The following is a 20,019-nucleotide window of genomic DNA, read 5'->3' as shown; positions in this document are numbered from 1 at the left end:
AATCGGAACTGAAACATAAATCGGGAAACGGTTATGTCAATTAAATCGTGCAATAAAAAATAATAATAAAATTATAAAACCCGAAGTTGAAATCCGAATCGGAATCGGATAATATGAAAAGTACGCATTTTTACATCGCGTGACGTAAGCAAAAATGTACATATGTTTAATTTACAAAACCCAATATCCACAATTATTCATTTATTCATTTATAGTTTTTTTGGATCATTGTGGCATTACAGGAAGAACCTAATGCGCCACAATGGCCTACATTTGATAAAGAAGAAAAACAAAAAATAAAATAAAGAGAAAAAAGCAAAAGCAGAAAAACATGATAAAATAAAAAAAATAATAATAATTATGCATAAACAAACCCCGATCTTTGTCAGCCGTCGTGATGTAATATGGTATAAAGCCCAGTCAAGCAACTGAGCGGCCCAGGTTCGATCCGCGGTCGGTCCGAAACATTGAATTAATTTTATTTTTCAAATATCGTTTAATATGAAAACAAAAAAAAATAATTCAAAATCTCGCTAAATAAAATTATTATAATTTCGTATTTTTATATGGCGAGACCGAAAAACTTAAATTAATGTTTAAAAAAAAAGAACTATTTGAATATTCGACGATGGTTTCACGGCTAAGTCTCTGAACTCAGGTATACCTATAAGAGGATATTTGTTTTCGCGTGAGGGTTCGCCGGATCGACTCCGAATGAGAATTTATACAAAGTATAGGCTTTTTATCGATTCATTCATTATGTTCGGCTAGCGTTAGGACACACAGATTACCGTCTTTATATATATGTATATATGATGATATACAATAATGTAACTGATTGATTGTTGTTTTTATTTTGAAAGGTTGTCGAAGGGAGAAAGATAGAATTGCATCCTGGCGGTCCATCCGAAAACAATGAATTCCCACCATCATCGTCATCCGGATGCTTAAATTACGTTTCGTCACAGCCCCAACACTGCATAGGTTTGTGTTTATTTATTCTTGTCATGTACTATGCAATCAACAATTCCGATATGCGTCTCACAAGCCGACAATCTCCCGAGAGGAAGCCACACAGAAGATCATCCGTCTCGCAGTCTTGCAAAATCGCGAACCAATCGCCGAGAAGTCACGCCGATTATACGATAATATCCACGTGCGAACATCGCAAATGCCTCATCGACAAAAGTGCAATAGTGTTTCAGAACTGTAACGCCGAAACAATGACAATCGTAAATTTTAGTCAGAGATCGGACTCGACTTCCGCCACGTATCGTCCGTCTGTATCAAACAATAGGTTTAAGATAGTTGTTATCGTAGACGTGAACTCTTCAGCCAGCATCGGTACGAATTCGTTCCTATGTTCATCTTGCGAACTTTCGCAATCTTCATCGTCGTGCTGGAACGGAGCGTTGGCGAATTCGCATGCACAGGGTGTCCTAGACGTTAGTCATTTCTTTTATAAGTTGCACTCAACAACGTCGCGATCATGCGATCCACACTCACAATCAGTTCGATAATGTGAACGTTCGATGATTTTCAATTTTGTGAATTATTAGCTAGTTAATTTCTAAAAAAAATCTACAACCAATCAATATCATAGTTTTAACGTGACACACGTTCATTTGTGATTGTAGGTTTTATTATGTATTAAAAAAAATGATTCCCTTTCTTATATGTGATCCTTTTTTTTCTATTTCGTACGTTATTCCAAAGATTGACGCAATTTACTTTGTAATAAAAAAAGGATGATTTCGGCTTTTAATTTCAAATAAGAAAAATTGAATACATTTGCTATTAACTTTTTATCATGTGAATAGTTGAATGTTGCTGATTCGTTCAAAGCTTATTTTATGTAATCAAAATTTTATATTAAAATGGAAAGAATATCAATATTCTTTAGTTTAAATTATACAAAATTATTACAATGCGAACTTTGTTCGCAATGATCTTTGTTGAATGCATTTATATTCCTATTTTGTGATTCTTATTTAAATTTAATATCTATAAGTTTATGTATTGACCAATTCTTATCAATTCTTATGTAAGTATTTTTTTATTATATTTAATCTTCACTTAAATTTTATGTACTATATTATGTATTAATTAATCGTTAGTTGATCCAAAGACGGCAATTAATTTAACTGTTGTAAAAAAATGTATGGTGGAAACTTGATGTATTATGTATATGCGTATAAATTTCATATATGTGTTCAAGTTGTACAGTGCCAATTTTTATTAATTAATATTATAATTATGAAAATAATCAACCGTAGTTATTTTTAGCGATTATGGTAGGTTTTGTATGATTGAGTGATTATAATTACAATACTGTGAAACGGAAAACTCGCATGCCAAATTTTCCGCGTAGATTGTATTGTATCAAAAAATAAATAATAAAAAAAAACATTCTTCATTTCGCACAAAAATATCGTAAATTCCGCCGTGTTTTGCAATTTGCGATTGAACGTAATCTGATCACTCTTTTTTATAAATGTTTTTTTTTTTAATTTTTTGAGTAAAAGAGTGACTCAAATCTATTTATGTACATACATATATATCTGTGTAAGCGTGACGATTTTTAAATATGCCAAAATTTTTTTAAGAAAGTCGGATCGATATTGATAATTTTATATTTGCCTACACGATATCAAGTGCAATTAAGTACTATTAATATTAGTAAAAATTCGCGGTGAAATTTCTAATTTTTAATACGAAATAAGCATAATCAATGTCACCAACCTGTAATTATAATAAAATATGTAAATATAAATTGTACTCGTTCGTGTGTAATTCGTCAAAAAAAAAATTGAACTGACCAGTCGCTTAATTAACTATTGTAATTATGTTTATACGTATATTTAGAATACGATGTCGTCGAAATTCTTATTTTTTCATTCTATCAAACCTTTGGATCCTATTTTCCAAAGACATGTATGTATGTAATTATGCTTTTTATTTCTTTAAAATCAATTCAATCTTTTATTATAATTTTTAAGTTACAATATAAACCAATCATTATTATAAAATGTATTGAAATGTCTGTTTAATCTTTTTTTTTATTTCTTATTAATTAATTTTTATTGATTATTAATTGAAGCCGTCACAACGTGTAGTTGGATTATACTTATATTTATTTTATTTTAATGATAATTTATTTTATAAAAAAAAACTTTAGTACGGCTTTGATTACGTCAGATAATATAATTTGTGATATTTTAGTACCAGTGATATATGGAAAATATAATATCTATATTATATTTGAGTAATATTATTACTTTATTATGTACAATTCGATGATAACGACATGATAATATTTTATTTAGATACAATTGCATATTTTTAAACGTACTTACTTATCAATAATACTTGATTTTTACACGTGTTACCAATACATATATACATATATTATTCCTGCAAATCCTAATGTATATTATATTACTTTTTGTTGTAATGGAAATATTTAAAACTGTGTTATGTCATTGTTTAGATTGACTTATTGTTACTGTTTATTTTTAAATATTTTTATTTATTGAACATTTTTTTATACTTGCATACTTACTACACCTGAGACATTTGATTGGTTCCTAAAATTAACATTTTTTTTACATATAATGTATTATATATGATAAAGAAATCGTCTTAAATTGATTGTTCGTTTGTATGCCGCATTTTATTTTTCATTAAAATTAATGTGAATGGAAAACTTCGCGGAAATCTGTATATTTGAAATATGAATTAAGTAAAATAAATTACCATTATCTATGAAAGACTTAAATAATACAATAAACTGTGAAATGTTTTAATACATAAAATAATTCAATTGTTTTATTGTCGATAACACCCTGTTATGTAATTTTTTTTTCTATCTTATTCTTTTGTTAATATGTTTTTTCCATATTTTTTTCGTCCTTCGTGTAATATATGTAGTGGTTCTTAACTTATGAGTCGCAACCTGATGTGAGTATTTTTACGAGGTTCATATTAGTTTTTACTTACCTCTTATACAGTTCACATGGTTTTTTACATTTTAAATATTTAAAATGTGATCAATGATTGATTCTGAGTTCAAATCAGTCAAAATCTCAAGGTCGAATTTTCACTCTGTCACAAAATTTCATCCATATTTACCACATACATAGATAAAGTCGCAATATATACATTGTATTTATTTGGTCAGTAACTTCATTCGATAGACTATCAGCTAGTTATATATCAGTTACTGACTGCTTGACAATTGTCTGTCAAAATATATTAAAAACAATATACGGTTCATGTACATATGTACATACATACATATGTATATACACTATAATCACAAAATTTTCGTAAAAATTACTGACGCCATCATATGTACATATAATATTATTTATTATTTGTGCAACTTATCTTTCCGATTTTTGTCTTTGAAATAAATACATATGTATGTACATTTATGTATGAATTCACCTGAAGATAACCTTGTCTATGCTTTGATGATCTTTCAATATTAATACAAAGTCAAAGTTCACATTAATAAAATTTATTGTTATCAGCAATGTAAGTAATATATTTCGAGACGCAAAACCAAACCGTTGCTCAAATCTTGACCGCGGCTCAAAAAAGTTAAGAACCCCTGATATAATCCATTCCTCTCAATACAATACGATGCGAATTTACTTTTTTGTTTATCTAAGATGTTTCTTTTTTCCATTCTTTATTTATACTTGATCGTTTCCAGTGAAAGTTAACATTCTTTATTATTTACATATTATAATATAATTTGACTGTATTTCTTCTCACATCTGTTTGTTAGCGATTCCGATCATCAGATGATTGCCGATTTAACACATTAATCCCCCGCCGCTAAATCACACCCACACTCACACACATACACACATATATTATATACATAATAGTGTATGTAAGTAGTGCAATTTAACCGGTAGTTGGAATGGTACAAAGTCAAAGTACAAAGCTTTTGTTTTCTGTTGGTCTGTTATTTGTATTCACTGTTGAGTTAACAGGTGGCGGTTACCTCTACTCGCATCGATAAACCGAACGAAAGCTTTCGCAAATGGCGACACCACTAATCGAATTGAAACTGCATTCCGAATCGAAAACTAGAATGCATCTGGATTATCTCCGTCTCCTCCCTCCCCCCCCCACGTCCATATTAGATTGAGAAGAGAATATGTGGGGGCGACGACTATTTTTCATTCACGTAATTCTCGTCGACGTAGCAAAGCGAGGGTGAGTTCATAACATCGACTCTCCTCAACTCTTTGTACATTTTTTTAAGCAACTTGTACATATTGTTTTTTTTTTAATAACATATGTTTATTTTTTTCTTATTTTTTTGTGTTTTTTTGCTTAGTTTGGTATATCGATGTTGTTGTTGTTTTTTTTTTTGTGTTAACCCTTCTGCGTCTATACGAATTCAAATTCATATAAAGCGTCTTATTGGTTTGGATATAATTTCAATTAAATTTGTTCAAAAGCAATATTTATTTTTGGTTTGAAATAGATAGAACTTCCTTATCATAGTTATATTTTGCTTTATTTTTATTTATAAATATACTGCTTTATTATACAACTCACATGTACTTAAGAGGGCTGGACCCCAGCGCCTTTTTCATACAAACGTATTAGACTTCTCCCTTCCTCAATTATGGCACTAGAGCAATCATTTTTTAATATGTTATGGATATCCACCATAGGCATGTTTCCGTTTTTTATTTTATTTTTTTGATTCTTGATTTTTTGATTAATCAAAAAAAATAAAAAATACAAACATGCCTATGGTGGACATAAATAGCATATTAAAAAATAATTTATCTAGTGCCATAATTGAGGATGGGAGAAGTCTAAAATACGTTTGGACAAGGCGATGGGGTCCAGCCCTCTTAAATGTATTGTAGATATTATTTATTTATTTAAAGTTTGGACCATTGTAGCATTACAGGAATTCCTAATGCGCCACAATGGAAAAATTATAATTATATGAATGAAAAAAATCAATATTTTATCATAAAGCTCTGTATATAGTATGACTCACATAATGCAAGCTTTAGCCTCACTATGCTTTATATAATAAACAATCTTGCAATTTTTTAGTTTTAACATAATATTATTTGTTTTATTATTAACATTAGTGCTTATTATTTAATTTACTTCTCCACTCTATCTATCATCATATGTATGTACTTTCTAGTATACTAATTATTTTTAATTAATTATACCCAACACAATTCTTACCTGCTTTCTGGTTCTCACCTACTACTATTTTATTTACAACTGGTTAATTTTCTGATTTTTTTTTTACATTTGAATTATTTCAGTTTTTCTTACTTTTGAGGAAAATGTGTTTTGCACGATTTTAACCATTTGTATACAAACATTTATTTTGTACGTTATTTTATTTTTGTACAGATTTTTTGTCATTTTTGTTTAATTGTGCTTAAAATTAAGTTTGCCAATATTCGTCTCCAACAATCGGCACGATATATGAGAGAAATCTTGAGAAAACATTATATAGGTATATATACATACGTATGTAACTAGTACCTCAAGATTGCACTCAAATTGAACCGATTAAACGGAACAAAACACTTCAAGACCAATTGAATTGGATTTGTACATAAATTTACGTTACCTAAATTCAAATTGGTTAAGAAGAGTTTTATTTTTCAAAATACAACACGATGTTTTCAATGTTTTAATTAAACATTTGCATTTGCCTTTCAGAATGTCACCAAGCTTACTACTTGTATGATGGTCAATGTTTACCCGGTTGTCCTGAGAAAACGTTCCCGAGCCAATCTTTCATATCCCGTATAGCAGCCAAGCCACTTGTCCTCGACAACTCTCCCAACACTTCCGGTTCTGCGTCTCTGCGCCGGAAACGAAACCGGAAAACGAAACGACAACCGACCAATGGCGTTAGGAATGTGATGCGTCCCCAGCAGCCGAAGATATGCCTGAACTGTCACTACTCGTGTCTAAACTGTTCAGGTCCATACGACTACCAGTGCACGAAATGTCCAGAGGATGCACAACTAGTATTCACCCACGACGGAAACATAGACGAGAGATATTGCTATCCGAAACATTTGATGTCCGAATTGGAAACTTCGATCTGGTTGCACAGATTCTATTTGTTCTTCGGCATCGTGTCTTTCGTCTCCGTGTGTGTGCTTTTGTACTTTGCCATCTCCAAGTTGATGAGGTCGTGTAGCAACAAGCCCATTCCTAAAAGTCAAAAGTCTAAAAGTCAAGAAGCGATCGGCTACAATCGTCTTAGCACCGATAGTCAATCGAATGTCGATATTAGAAAGGAAATTAACAACGCCATATTCGACGATTCCGACAGTGACGGATCTGTATAGTCATTTACGTTTTTGACTAATCTTTAGTCATAACAATGCTATATACAGGGTTTAATTATTTAAGTCAACGGCGTAGTGCTATTGCTACGTTTTGTGCCTACTCTCAAAAAATGAGCAGCATTTATCTTCCATCGGTAACTATTTTTTTCAACTTCAACTTTGATCGACATATACAGAGGTGTGCCGTGACTTTTAAAACAAGGGACAAAAAATATATTTTTTTATATTCATTTTTGTGCTAACAGAACTATCCCAAGTAGCCTATCTTTCTTAATAACATCTTGTTTGTCTTGAAAACTTAATCGTCTGAATTATTTGACGAATAATCGATTTAAAATTCTACATTCCAAGGCCTCGGTATTTATTCTAAGTTCTTATTCTCATTCTACATTCTATGGCTCGGTATCTGCGCGCTCCCCCTGATTTGTTGAGAGGGAACCGTTTCGGGAGTCGAATCCTTTACCATATTTGTACTCGAAGAGTTCTGTACAAATATGTATGTATTATTTTAACAAAAAAAAAGTTCAGAATTCGTAATAAATAGCTCGTTATAAATTCGTAATAAAATCAGCTTGATGGACACAAATCAGTATTCGTAATAAAAATTCCATAAATTCTGGAAGAGATGAGTAAATTAAAAAATGTTTTATCTTCGATGGAAAGCCTATACATAAAAATTCGCCAGTATCGTCAAAGGAACAGAAATGAGACCGTGAGTCCGTGCAAGCGAACGACGTGGCGGACCATACTATAACAATCCAATACCACTATCTCAAGTAGGGCTGATTCCGGTTTCTGAACTTCACTAACCAATATGGACAACGATTTGAATTTATTTTGATTGAATTATTAATATTTTAAATTTTAGGTAAAATATTTCTGGGGACTAGCCTAGTCCGTCTGGTCCAATGACGGCACGCCACTGGTATACATATATATCAAGAATCGATAAATTTAGTGATCGTGAGAATATTCGACCTCGAAATTTTGACCGATTCGTACTCTCCATCAATCACTGATCAGTTGCATGGTTTCTATTTTTTTTTTTTGTCATTCGACTTTCTAATCTTTGTTTCCTGATTTCATTTCATTGATTCAGTCATGATTACTGTATGACATTATTTTTTATTAATATAGTTTTATGATTCTTTTCTATTTTTATTTAACTTTACTTAATTATGCCATTGTGAAATTATTATTTTTTTATTTGGTCACAATTATAATTTTAATTATGAAAATGATTTCACTGTTATTTTTTAAGCACGCTCCAAACATTCTTATGATCTTATTATTAGTTTATTTTTACTATGTGCAATAAAATTTAAAAACCAACTATTGATTTTCATTTCAACCTTTATTGAACCATATATAACTAATGTTATCAATATTTTAAAATTAAATCTGAAATTCCTCATTTTAGTATAAATCTAATATATAATTTCGAAAGAGACTTTGTATGTAACTATTGTTTGTTCGTTTAAAAACAAATGAATATTCAAATAAATTTAAATAAAATAGAACTATTCAAATAAATTTAATAATATGTTAAGTATTGGATTGGCCATGTTTAAGCGGTTTATATTACAAAAGCCGGGTAAAACCACGTCAAATATAATTTTGAGCCACTCTCAGATATATGTATGTACATATGTATGTATGTATTTACGTATTAGTGCTTCCTATCCCGGAAGGTTACTTCAGCACCGGGATTGCGGCACTGGGAATTACCGATCCCGGTATCCCGGTGCTAGCACCGGGATTTCAAATTTATAAGAAAAAAAAATTCAATTGCATCTTTTCATATTTCAAAAACGTTCAATTGCATTTTGCAAACTCTCCCAATGTTTCACGCAAAAAATACTCCCATATTGGCGTACTAATTTTGAGAGTTTGGCTGCATTCTTTAAATTTTCGGTTCGCATCCATAAATTTCTGACATTAAATAAAACACATCCGAAAATGTAATTAAATAAAGTAAAAAACATCGCTTTGATTCATTGATTCGTTTTTTACAAATATGTAGTTTGTACCGTCTACTAATTAATCATCGAACCAATCCACCTAATATAAAAAAACTCCAATTACATTTACTGTATGTAAAAATTAGGATGTGACCAACCTACAACTTTATCTATGTATTTGAGGAATATAAGAAGGATGAAAAACAAAATTCGATAATCGAACATATATACATATGTACATATGTATGTACATACACGTTCTAACATACCGGCTATGAGCATTTTCAATACAAAGTCGAACACAAATGTAGGAAAACTTTCACAAGACTAAAGCTCTACTTCCGGATTACGAATTCTGACCAAAACCTTATCAACTCTATGTTAGTACAAAAATAATACAAATATGTTCAGGTCGTGGAAAGAATCGTTGTCACAACATTTTTGACATTCCTAAGAGGAAAAAATCCCTCTTCCGGTTTATTATATTTTGTGATTTTTTTTTATTCATCAACTTGATACAACAATTATACCTAAATTTTTACGATCAAAGCACACATGTTAAAGGGGTCGAAAAAAATAGTGGAAGAAAAATTGAACAAGAGTACACTGCCACTCTGGTTAACGGATGCTTACCAACTTTTATACATAACTTGGTAAAATTTCAGTTCAATAAATTAACGAATTTCTTAGATAAACATAAAAAACCTTGATTCTCTAAATTAAAAGTACTACTTTCGGTTTAGGAAAAAATATTGGGGTATAATATCAATAATTTCTATTACAAAAAAAGAAAAGTCTGATTTGATAAGTGGTTTGGGAGATAATTTAATTCAAAAACTTAAAAAGAAAGAGTACACCTAAAAGGAGAGGTACCATTTCCGGTCAACTTAAAAATTTGAAAAAATTTACGGTGTATCGATAAAAATTTCAGTAACCAATACTAAGTTACAGTTTGATAGGACGAACAGTGTTCAAAAAATCCCCAAAATACACTGACACACAATTAACATACAGACACTCACACAGAAACACATACACAAACACATTTTTTTCTAGATCACGAAAACGTGATCAGTGGTCGATTCAGAGTTTGAATCTGTTAAAATATGCTTCAAATATCATTGCGGTTGAGCACAATATCTGCGACACAATACAGACTGTTCATACCATTTTGTGGAAACGGCAAGCTGGCGTCGAAACGGGTGGCAAACAAATGGACTATGACTGTCATTGTTCATCCCACCATTGTTCATTATATAATGTTGTTTTATGTTTTTTTCCATACTACTTTTGTAAAAATAACATTTTTAAAGAAATTTCTGCCAGCACCGTAATCCCGGTATTCAGACTAGTTTCAGCACCGGGATTCACGGTACCAGAAAACACCGGGATTGGAAGATTTAGTACGTATAGTTAAATAAATGCACATAATCTAACCAATATATTTAAAACTATAATAATATAATAGATTATTTAAAACTCTTCTAAATCTACTACCATGGCAAGGTTTCAAAAGTGTAAAAATCAAATTAATAATTTTTTTGACTTGCATCAAGCTGAAGATAACTTAAAAAAAAAAGATCCTATACATATGTACATACATACATATAATGTTCATCACATCCTCTAATAAAATCATGTATCATTATCAAACCACTTGTATAATATAATAACCAAGCTTTCCACATTCATTATCCAATCACTGCTTCATCAATCGAGGTATATACCGCAGTCACGAAAATGGCATAACTACGCGGGACGCCCTGTATATTTTCATTAGCGAGTTCACCCAGGGAAAACCAATAAATTGACAGAGCCGTAGGGGCGGCAGCGGCACAGGAGCAAAACAACGAGCCTATTTAACGGCGAGTGTTGAAATATTGCAGTTGAAGTTCGTACGAACGGCAGCCCCGTATAAACATGCCGGATAACTGGAAACACTGGAAATTAATGTTCGGAGTTTTTTTTTCCCCTATAACCACCTTCCCTCCCCCTTCTAGGGCGTCGCTGTCTAATGTTGATATACGGCAAAACTAATATTTTTATGTTCTACGATGTGGTAGTTGTAAGGTATGTATGTATGTGTCACGCTTTCCATCTGAATAAATAGACATTGCACTTACTGCAAATATGTACATCTGGAACTTTTCCGACGCCTTTCAGACACTACATTGTTACGTGGCAGATATTTACGAAAGGTTTGATTCTTATGATAGTATTTTTATTCTACATATGTAATATATAATTTGGAAAGAGATTTTGCATATACATATGTATGTAACATTGGTTGGTTGTTGGTTGATTTGAAGATCTTGTCACATTGAGGACACAGCATTTTTGAATGCTAAAAGTTAATTTATTTTCGACAGACCAACTTGACAGTGCATCTAAGTCCAACTGGAGACGGGCTGCGTCACTATGAGACTTAACTGTCTCAGAAAGTTTGAGGTCTACAGCGAATAAAAGATTGTCTGAATACTTTATTATTTTGGAAATGTCATTAATGTAAATTAAAAAGAACAATGTCCCCAAATTGGACCCCTGAGGTACCCCAGAATGCGAAATAAATTCGCTTGAGGAATTGGGGTGATTATAGACAGATTGCCTCCTATTTACAAAGTCATTTTCGGGAAGTTGCATCAAGCCATTTGATAAACCAAAATTTCTTCAAGCTATTCTGCAAAATTGTATTTGCCTAACCATTTTAAGTATATGTTGTTCTTAGAAATTCAAACATACAAAACTTACATAATTGATTATTTTAAGACTTTCATATACATTTTCATTTAGTTTATTAGACTTTGTTATTATTTTATGTCATATTTTATGAACTTGCGGAGGCTTTATATTGCCATGAGATATTTTACCAATATTTCTACAAAATCGCTACCAATTCGAGATTATCATATAGCAACAATACATTAATTTTTCAATACAATAAATATTGTCGATTTCTAACTATAATAATCACTAAGCAATAAAAAAAATCACCAGAGCGGAGTTAGACAATCTTTAATAAATTTGACCCACTGAATTCAAAGATGATTATAATTTTTGATGGTTCTCTCCCGATGATTATTATGAGATAATAACCTTTTTAAAAATTGTATAATGTTTTAGTTCAACATCTGGTTTGGCTTGAATGAAAGTATTGGAATCAATAGTAGTCAAATGTTTTATTTTTTATATTGATTATAATATTTTATTGCTTTAATCACAATGGGCGATCCACTTTAGTTCACATTATTTTATTTCGTAAACTCTAAATTCAAATCACTTCTTGATCACACTATTATGTGTATATTGAAGGGGTAGCTTAAGGAAACCGCGCATTAGGGGCTGTCTTTCGGTTAACTGGTTGCCGTCCGCATGTAAATGCTCCCTTGAATCGGAAACTGCGAAACGGTTAATTACCGACGCCACTGTGTATCATCCACAATTCCACCAAATACCTAAGGTTGTGGATAAAATGTAGGTTCCGAGGTTCCGGGGTGTCTCTAGGAAGCTCCGTTTCTATCCCAGTGTGTATCTCTCTCCGGGGAAAGCTCTGCCATAACCTTCGGAAGCTGTACTTTAGATAGCGCAAATCTTCCCATAAATATTGCATGTCCGACGTTGTGAAATATACGGGGATTTAAGTGAATCCTTATCTTTAATATGTGTATGTATTATGTATGTAAATGTAAAGGTGGTGTTTGTGTTGCAAAACGATCCGATCGCGTCGTATAACTATATATAGCAATATCATTATTCGAATGCTGTAAGTCATTAAAACATTTTCTTGTTATTTCATCTTTGAAATTGAAATCTGGATGTACATAATCTCAAGATTCGCTGTAAATCGTATTATATGTGATTTAAAAAATCTTCTTACTGAGACAATTCTAGGCTTCAGAAATATACTTTCAATTTTAAAATTCTTCAAATTTCAATCTACTTTCTAACAAACTTTTCATTCCATTATTATATTACATATTTACATATTGGTCGTCTCAAAATAAATTCTGACTACAATGTTTTGTGATTTTTTTTCATTTGGATTTCCTTATTATTATACACACTCTTGTTTTATTCATTTTTTAAAGTAAATTTACCCTAAATCTATACATATAAATTTTTTTTATTAGATTATTCATATCATATTGAGCAAATTGTTATAATATATGTATATAGAGTTCAATTATATGTTTTTACCCGGGTTCGCTTGGTATTTGTAATATAAACCACTTAAACATGGCCAATCTAATAGTAGACATTTTATTAAATTTATTTGAATAGTTTTATTTTATTTGAATATTCATTTTTTCGATGACGTCTCGGATTTACGAACCAACATTACATATTTACTTACATACTTACAAAGTCTCTTTCGAAATTATATATTAGATTATACAAATAATCAAATTGCTCAGAATATTTTGTTAGAGTACCAAAAGATCATAAACCAAATTTGGCACTTTAAAATTTACACCCAATGATTTGCATAGCTGATAAACAATTATTTCATTTATACATAAATATGTTTATAAACATACTTTTGAATCAAAAATTCCACTTTGTCTGAAGAAAAAATCTTCGATAAATGTGTTTTGCCAGTGATGACGTTTGGATGTAAAACTTGGACATTGAACACAAAGTACAATGAACTAAAATAAATATCGAGCATTGTATTCTTAGCATAACGAAGAAAGACAAAAAACGGAATACGTGGGTAGGAAATATGACAAGGGTAGTGGATATAGTGGATTGGGTGAAGAGATTGAAATGGCAATGGGCTGTCCACATGGCTACAATAATGGATGAAAGGTGGACAAAAGAAGTGCTAGAATGATACCCGAGAGAATTCAAAAGGGTAAAAGGAAGACCACAGGGAAGATAAGTAGATGAAATTAGGAAAATATGTGGGGTGATTTGGATGAGTATTGTAGAGGCGTATTGGAAAGGCCTTCATCCGGCAGTTGATGGTGAATGGCTGTAGATGATGATGATGATATAAATATAAACTATTTTTTTCATAAAATCGATAATTTAAGTAATAGTACCTACTGTGAATATAAATTCGTTTGAAAAAATCTGTTATTTTCAGCTACTAAAACAATTTGATATGATTAATTGTGGGCCTTTGCAAATTCGTGTTTAGTGCTATTAGTTGCTAAGTTCAAAGTACGAAGTCAACGAATGTAGCTATTTTTTAAACATTTCATTGTTTTTACGATTTTATATTTATTTTTTGCAAAAGCTCGCGTGTATTGAAACATTACCGTACACTGCCATTGTTCGCGTCGTGCCACCCCAATTTAAAGTCGATTTATTTCGAATTTAACGGCGTCCACCCCCGGCCCTTGCATTTGCAACAGCATTGTTTTCCCTCGGCCACTAATTTGCATTTAAAAAGCTTCCAGTCTTTTTTATACTTTTATTTTTTTGCCCCTTTTGAGACCCTTCGGTGTGACGCGGAAGTCAACAATATTCTTGATTAATGGCCGCCTCCTCACAATTGCTCCGCTCCAATTGCGTTCGATGTGTTTTACATTAAAATTCAGTTATATCCATCCGTTGCTAACGAAATATTGCTAAAATATTGTCTAGAACCGACCCTTTTTTTGGGGGATTTTTTCAATTTAATTTTCAATAAAAGATTTCGATCTGAATCGCAACTGCGCGCGCTCATACATATCTTCTGGTTAATTTTGACTTGAACGTAATTGCTTCTGATAGCAATTGGATTTGTGGCTAATGACATGTAATTTCATATAGTATATGTATGTATATTAAAAAACACCGAAATAATTATATACATATGTATATAAAATCACAATTTGTAATAAAACATTGGTGAAAAATAATAATAAAAAATCGCTGATCGAAATGGTGTTTGTTGTATGAAAGGTGTGCGTATTTCATGGAATCCGACAGCATAAAAACGCCGAAAGGCTATAAAATATTTTTATTTGCGATCTCTTCTCAATGATGTACTGTATGGGAGTTGAATTTTCTAGTTTTTTTTACGAATGGGAATTTCCAATAGCGTACAGTAATAAAACTGTCGATACTGTGTGCAAACATTGACGTTTGATTCGATTTACGTCCCTTCTCCATGCCACAAGACGCCTCAAATATATCAGAATTTTCCACATTATAATTTGAAATTTATTTAAATTGCCTTCCCTTTTATATAAATCGTACAAGTATTTAAAAAAAATTGTACTAACTTTCCTCTCGATAGAGTAGATATTTTATAATGTATATAATACATATCTACATCTATTACAGAATGATCAAGCGTTGTCCATTTGGATCAAATATTTATCTCATAAAGTATTTAATTATATTTGGAACTACACATAAGCGTTAATGGATTTCTTGGCGTACAAAGCCTGGCATACAAAAATGGCGTAATTGAAAGTCAAAAGTAAAAAGCATACCTTTAAAGCTCTTGGACCTCTTTCAAAACCCATCTACGGTCTAAACATGGGTAAGATATTAAATTTATTTCATTACATACACCGTATGTACATTATGTGCCATGAAAGGAACTTTCTTAAGGTGACACATATGGTAAGATTATTTTTCTACATTAGTACTAACAATTTTTCAAACATAACAGTACATATAATACAATAGAGACATCTATGGACAATCAACATAATTTTTAATACATATCAAATTTGTAAAAAGTACATTATGTAGGTAGCATTTTATAAGATTCATCAAATTTGAGATGACAATAACTCGAATTTGCGAGAAACTTAGGGGGTAGATACCGATTTATTAGATCTGTCACAATTAAGATTGAATAATCGAAAAATCAGAAGATGTTCAGTTTGTGTTTTAATATCCGCAAGAAATCGCCATCAGCGTATTTGGCCTGAACTTGAACCCACCTCTCTACTGTTATGCTCTACGAGTGCACTACGCTGTGGATAATAAGTTTACCGAATTAGATATTCATAAGATTTTCATAGCGGACATACATATATATTTATTACATATGTATGTCCTCAACAACACTCAACAAGCATTCTTATTTATATATGTAGGTACATACACAGAAGATATAAAAATAGCCGAGTCATTCATATTCGTACATTTAATTTTGCGTGAAAGTAATATATGTCATGTGTCAGCAAAATGGAATCTACATACATACATACATACACCGCAATACTAACCGTAGAAAAAATAATAAAAAAATGTGTACCTGCTTGGAATACAAGAAATCTACACGCACTGTCACACACCACAATTTAGGCTCGAAAATACGTCGTTTTCAATAAATTTCAAATACACATTTCAATTTTATTTAAATAATGAAAGCGTTTCGTTCCAGTGCAGTGTTATTTAATGCGACCAGTCAACCGATAATATTTCCATTATTCACCGTAATTGAATTATATATAGCCTATGCGAAATTTCCCGATATTACTTTTAACGCAGAAAACCTGCGAACGATTGCAAATAATTAAATTAATAAACATATAGAATATACGCCGACGGGCTTATCGATTTTATTCGCAGCGTCTCGTGCTTTTTGCCACTCTTGATAATTTTCCTGGGGTAAGTGCAATCGTTTCGACTCCATATTACTTTCTTCCCCTCCCCATACACAAGGTTTGCACGTTTATGAGTTCCGAGAGATACTACAGACTCCGACAACCTTCTAATTTTCACCATCCACCCTCATCTTATCGTCCAAAGCAAACATCATTTTAGCACCATACATACGTACGTGAAAATGTATTTGTGTGTAATCTCTTCAACGTAACGAGTCAGTGGTTCACAAATAAATTATTTTACCATTTGAAAAATGAAAATTTAAGTTACTGTTTATGGTAGGTACCTCGTTTCTAATCAATTTATTTAATATTTAAGGCTTTTTTGTATTTTATTTTAAACTAACAATTATTATTGACAGTTAGTTCGTTATGTGACGCAAGAAGTTCTATTGTACCATTATGAATAATAAAATGATATTTTTGAAATCAAAATCACGTGACTGATTTCCTAATTTTACAATCAGAATAGCCTAAAAATTTTTTTGGCAAATTTCATTAAAGCCTAATGAAAAAGATCTTCAATATATGTAAGTATGTGTTTTGGCAATGATGAAGTATGGTGTGATACTTTGTTTGAACGCCAAAGTGTTACACAAAATTTAATGCACTCAATTAAGTTTGGAACGCTGTATGCTCAGCATTACAAGGAGAGAGTGAGAAAATGGAATACGTGAGTTAGAAGTATGATAAAGGTAGTTGATATAGTAGAAAGAGTGAAAATATTAAAATGAAAATGGGCGAGTTATGTGGCTATAATAATGGACCACAGATGGACTTAATAAGTGCTAGAACGGTACCCCAGACAATGTAAAAGGATGAAAAGAAGGCCGCGAGGAAGATGGGTAGACCAAATTAAAAAAATGTTTAGGTTAGTTAGATGGATGAAAGTTTCGCAAAATAGACTAATGGAAGCGTGTTGGGGAGGCCTTCATCCAGTAGTCTGATTAATGGCTGTAAATAATAATAATAAAATATTTTTATTCCAGACGATAGGGAGAATAATGCAATCCTCATCGTCCATGTAAATAATATATACATAGATAATACAAAATGAATGATAAAATAAATAAATATAATAATAATATACATATGCACATATAATAATATTATTAAATAATAATTATAATTTATTAATCAATAAGTTATTAATTTATTGATTAATAAATTATATATTTACATAATTTATTAATTTATAATTAATATTTTACCATGATGCCATTGCGGGCTTAGCCTTGAGCAACACCTATGGTATTAAACTTGTACATATGTATTTAAATCAATAATTATTTATTTGAAATCACATTCAAATAGTGGTGACAAATTGGATGAAGAACCGTTTGGATTAAAAAATATGCAAGTCTGACGAAATACCAGCAGCACTGTATAAATTTGAAATCATATTCAAATAGTGGTGAAAAATACATAGTAGGTAGGATGGTTTTTGTCAAGTTGATGAGGAACCGTTTCAACAATGAAATCAGATAAATTGGTAAACTCTGACAGGAAACGATTGACTTGGAGGCACAAATATTCAAGTCTTACCAGCAGCACAGCATAAATATTCCGAATAAATTCTCTTCAAACGAGGTCAACCCAGCCCTAAATCCCGGAAACCTCTCGGTGGTTAGCATTAACGCAACCACCATGCTACACTTCCGGCTAATGATGTTGATGATTTCATAAAATGTACATACATACAAATTTGCAGTTGCTGTAAATTTGATTGATTGATTGAAAAAGAAAACAAAAGCTTTCTTACAATTTAACACGGGAAAAGTTTGAGGAGCAATACACAAAGACAATTTTTCGCCAGCGTATTATGATGTATATATATATTATGTAAATATTAATCCACATAAAGTATTGTATCACCACTACGATAAAAACGCCACTTCGATTATCCCAAAAGCATTATTAGTTTCTATGCCGTCATTGCATCGAACGCATATGGGGAATTCATGAATCATCATATTGCAATAAATACCATGACTATGTATTTGTCGTGTGTCGTTATTGGAATTCTTTTCCATTGTATGAATATGAATTCGACTTCTGAACAGCATGCTTCGACTGCGAAATACTACACATAATACACAGACAATTTTAATTCTAGATAAAAGGTGTAATTTAAAGGTGTAATTACGATTCACTTATACTCGCCCGTGTTTCGTTTCGAAGTAATTTTCAATTAGGTTTTTTACTGCTTTTATACGTGTTATTAAAATAATACATCAATGTACACAACGGAATTACATTCTCGCTTCTTTATTGCCGCCTATAAATTATATGACACCTTTTCTACCCCCGCTGCGCTGGAACATCCCTTCGGTAAAAATAGTTTGGGGTTGGATGGAGAAGGAAAAACATCCGCTCGTGTTCACTTATATTGTGCAATTCACTCGCTCTCTCGTCATACGTGTATTTTTGAAATATAACGTACCACCCCATGTTACAAACCAACCACCTGGAATCGAAATTTTCTACTGAAAATATCATACAAGACACGTGTCCCTGAAACTTTTTCGTAAACGTGATTAAATTAAATAAAGAAAACCCAAAAAACTTGAAACAAGATTATTAGATGAGGTATACATATGTTTGTATTTCCCAAAGCATTCCCAAATTTTATTGAATTTTTTTTTAATTAAAAACAACTCACAGTTCAACCGTTTCTTAACAAATTAATACGTTTATTTGTACTTTATATGTGCGTAATAACAATAGATGAATTTTTGTGATCATGCGAAATTCTTACTCGAGATTTCGACTGATTTGGGTCGATCAGAACCGATCACTGATCATGTTTTCATGATCTAGAAAAATATGTGCCGGTCGGTGTATTTTGGTTTCTTTGAACATCATCGTAGTACAAACCAAGCTGAAACTTCCAGAAATATTTATCGACACGATGTTAATTTTTTTTAATATTATTCATTTGACCTTAAGTGGTACCTCCTCTTTTACTGTCTTTTCTTTACGTTTTTAGATTCAATTATCTTCTAAGCCACTCAAAAAATTCAAAAATGTGTAACCACACAATTTTTTCCAGAGTACTGAATATCTCGAATTGAAAGCTAATATTTGTATTATTTATAAACTTACTTTGAGTTGATTAGGCTAGAATTCGTAAACCGA

General features: G+C 31.4%; 1 protein-coding gene across 1 annotated transcript in view; it reads left to right on the top strand.

Annotated features, from left to right (window-relative positions):
• LOC143913821 (furin-like protease 1) overlaps positions 1 to 8,699 on the top strand; it is a 320,932-nt gene extending 312,233 nt beyond the window's left edge. The window contains exons 13-14 of the mRNA XM_077433837.1: positions 864 to 984; positions 6,727 to 8,699. Of these exons, the coding sequence (XP_077289963.1) occupies positions 864 to 984; positions 6,727 to 7,367 (762 nt within the window). The 3' untranslated portion in view covers positions 7,368 to 8,699. The remainder of the gene's footprint in view (positions 1 to 863; positions 985 to 6,726) is intronic.
• The last annotated feature ends 11,320 nt before the right edge of the window (positions 8,700 to 20,019 follow it).

The sequence above is a fragment of the Arctopsyche grandis genome, chromosome 6 (genome assembly GCF_051622035.1).
Source record: "Arctopsyche grandis isolate Sample6627 chromosome 6, ASM5162203v2, whole genome shotgun sequence".
Classification (NCBI taxonomy): Eukaryota; Metazoa; Arthropoda; class Insecta; order Trichoptera; family Hydropsychidae; genus Arctopsyche; species Arctopsyche grandis.
This window is presented reverse-complemented; position numbering and strand designations above follow the sequence as displayed.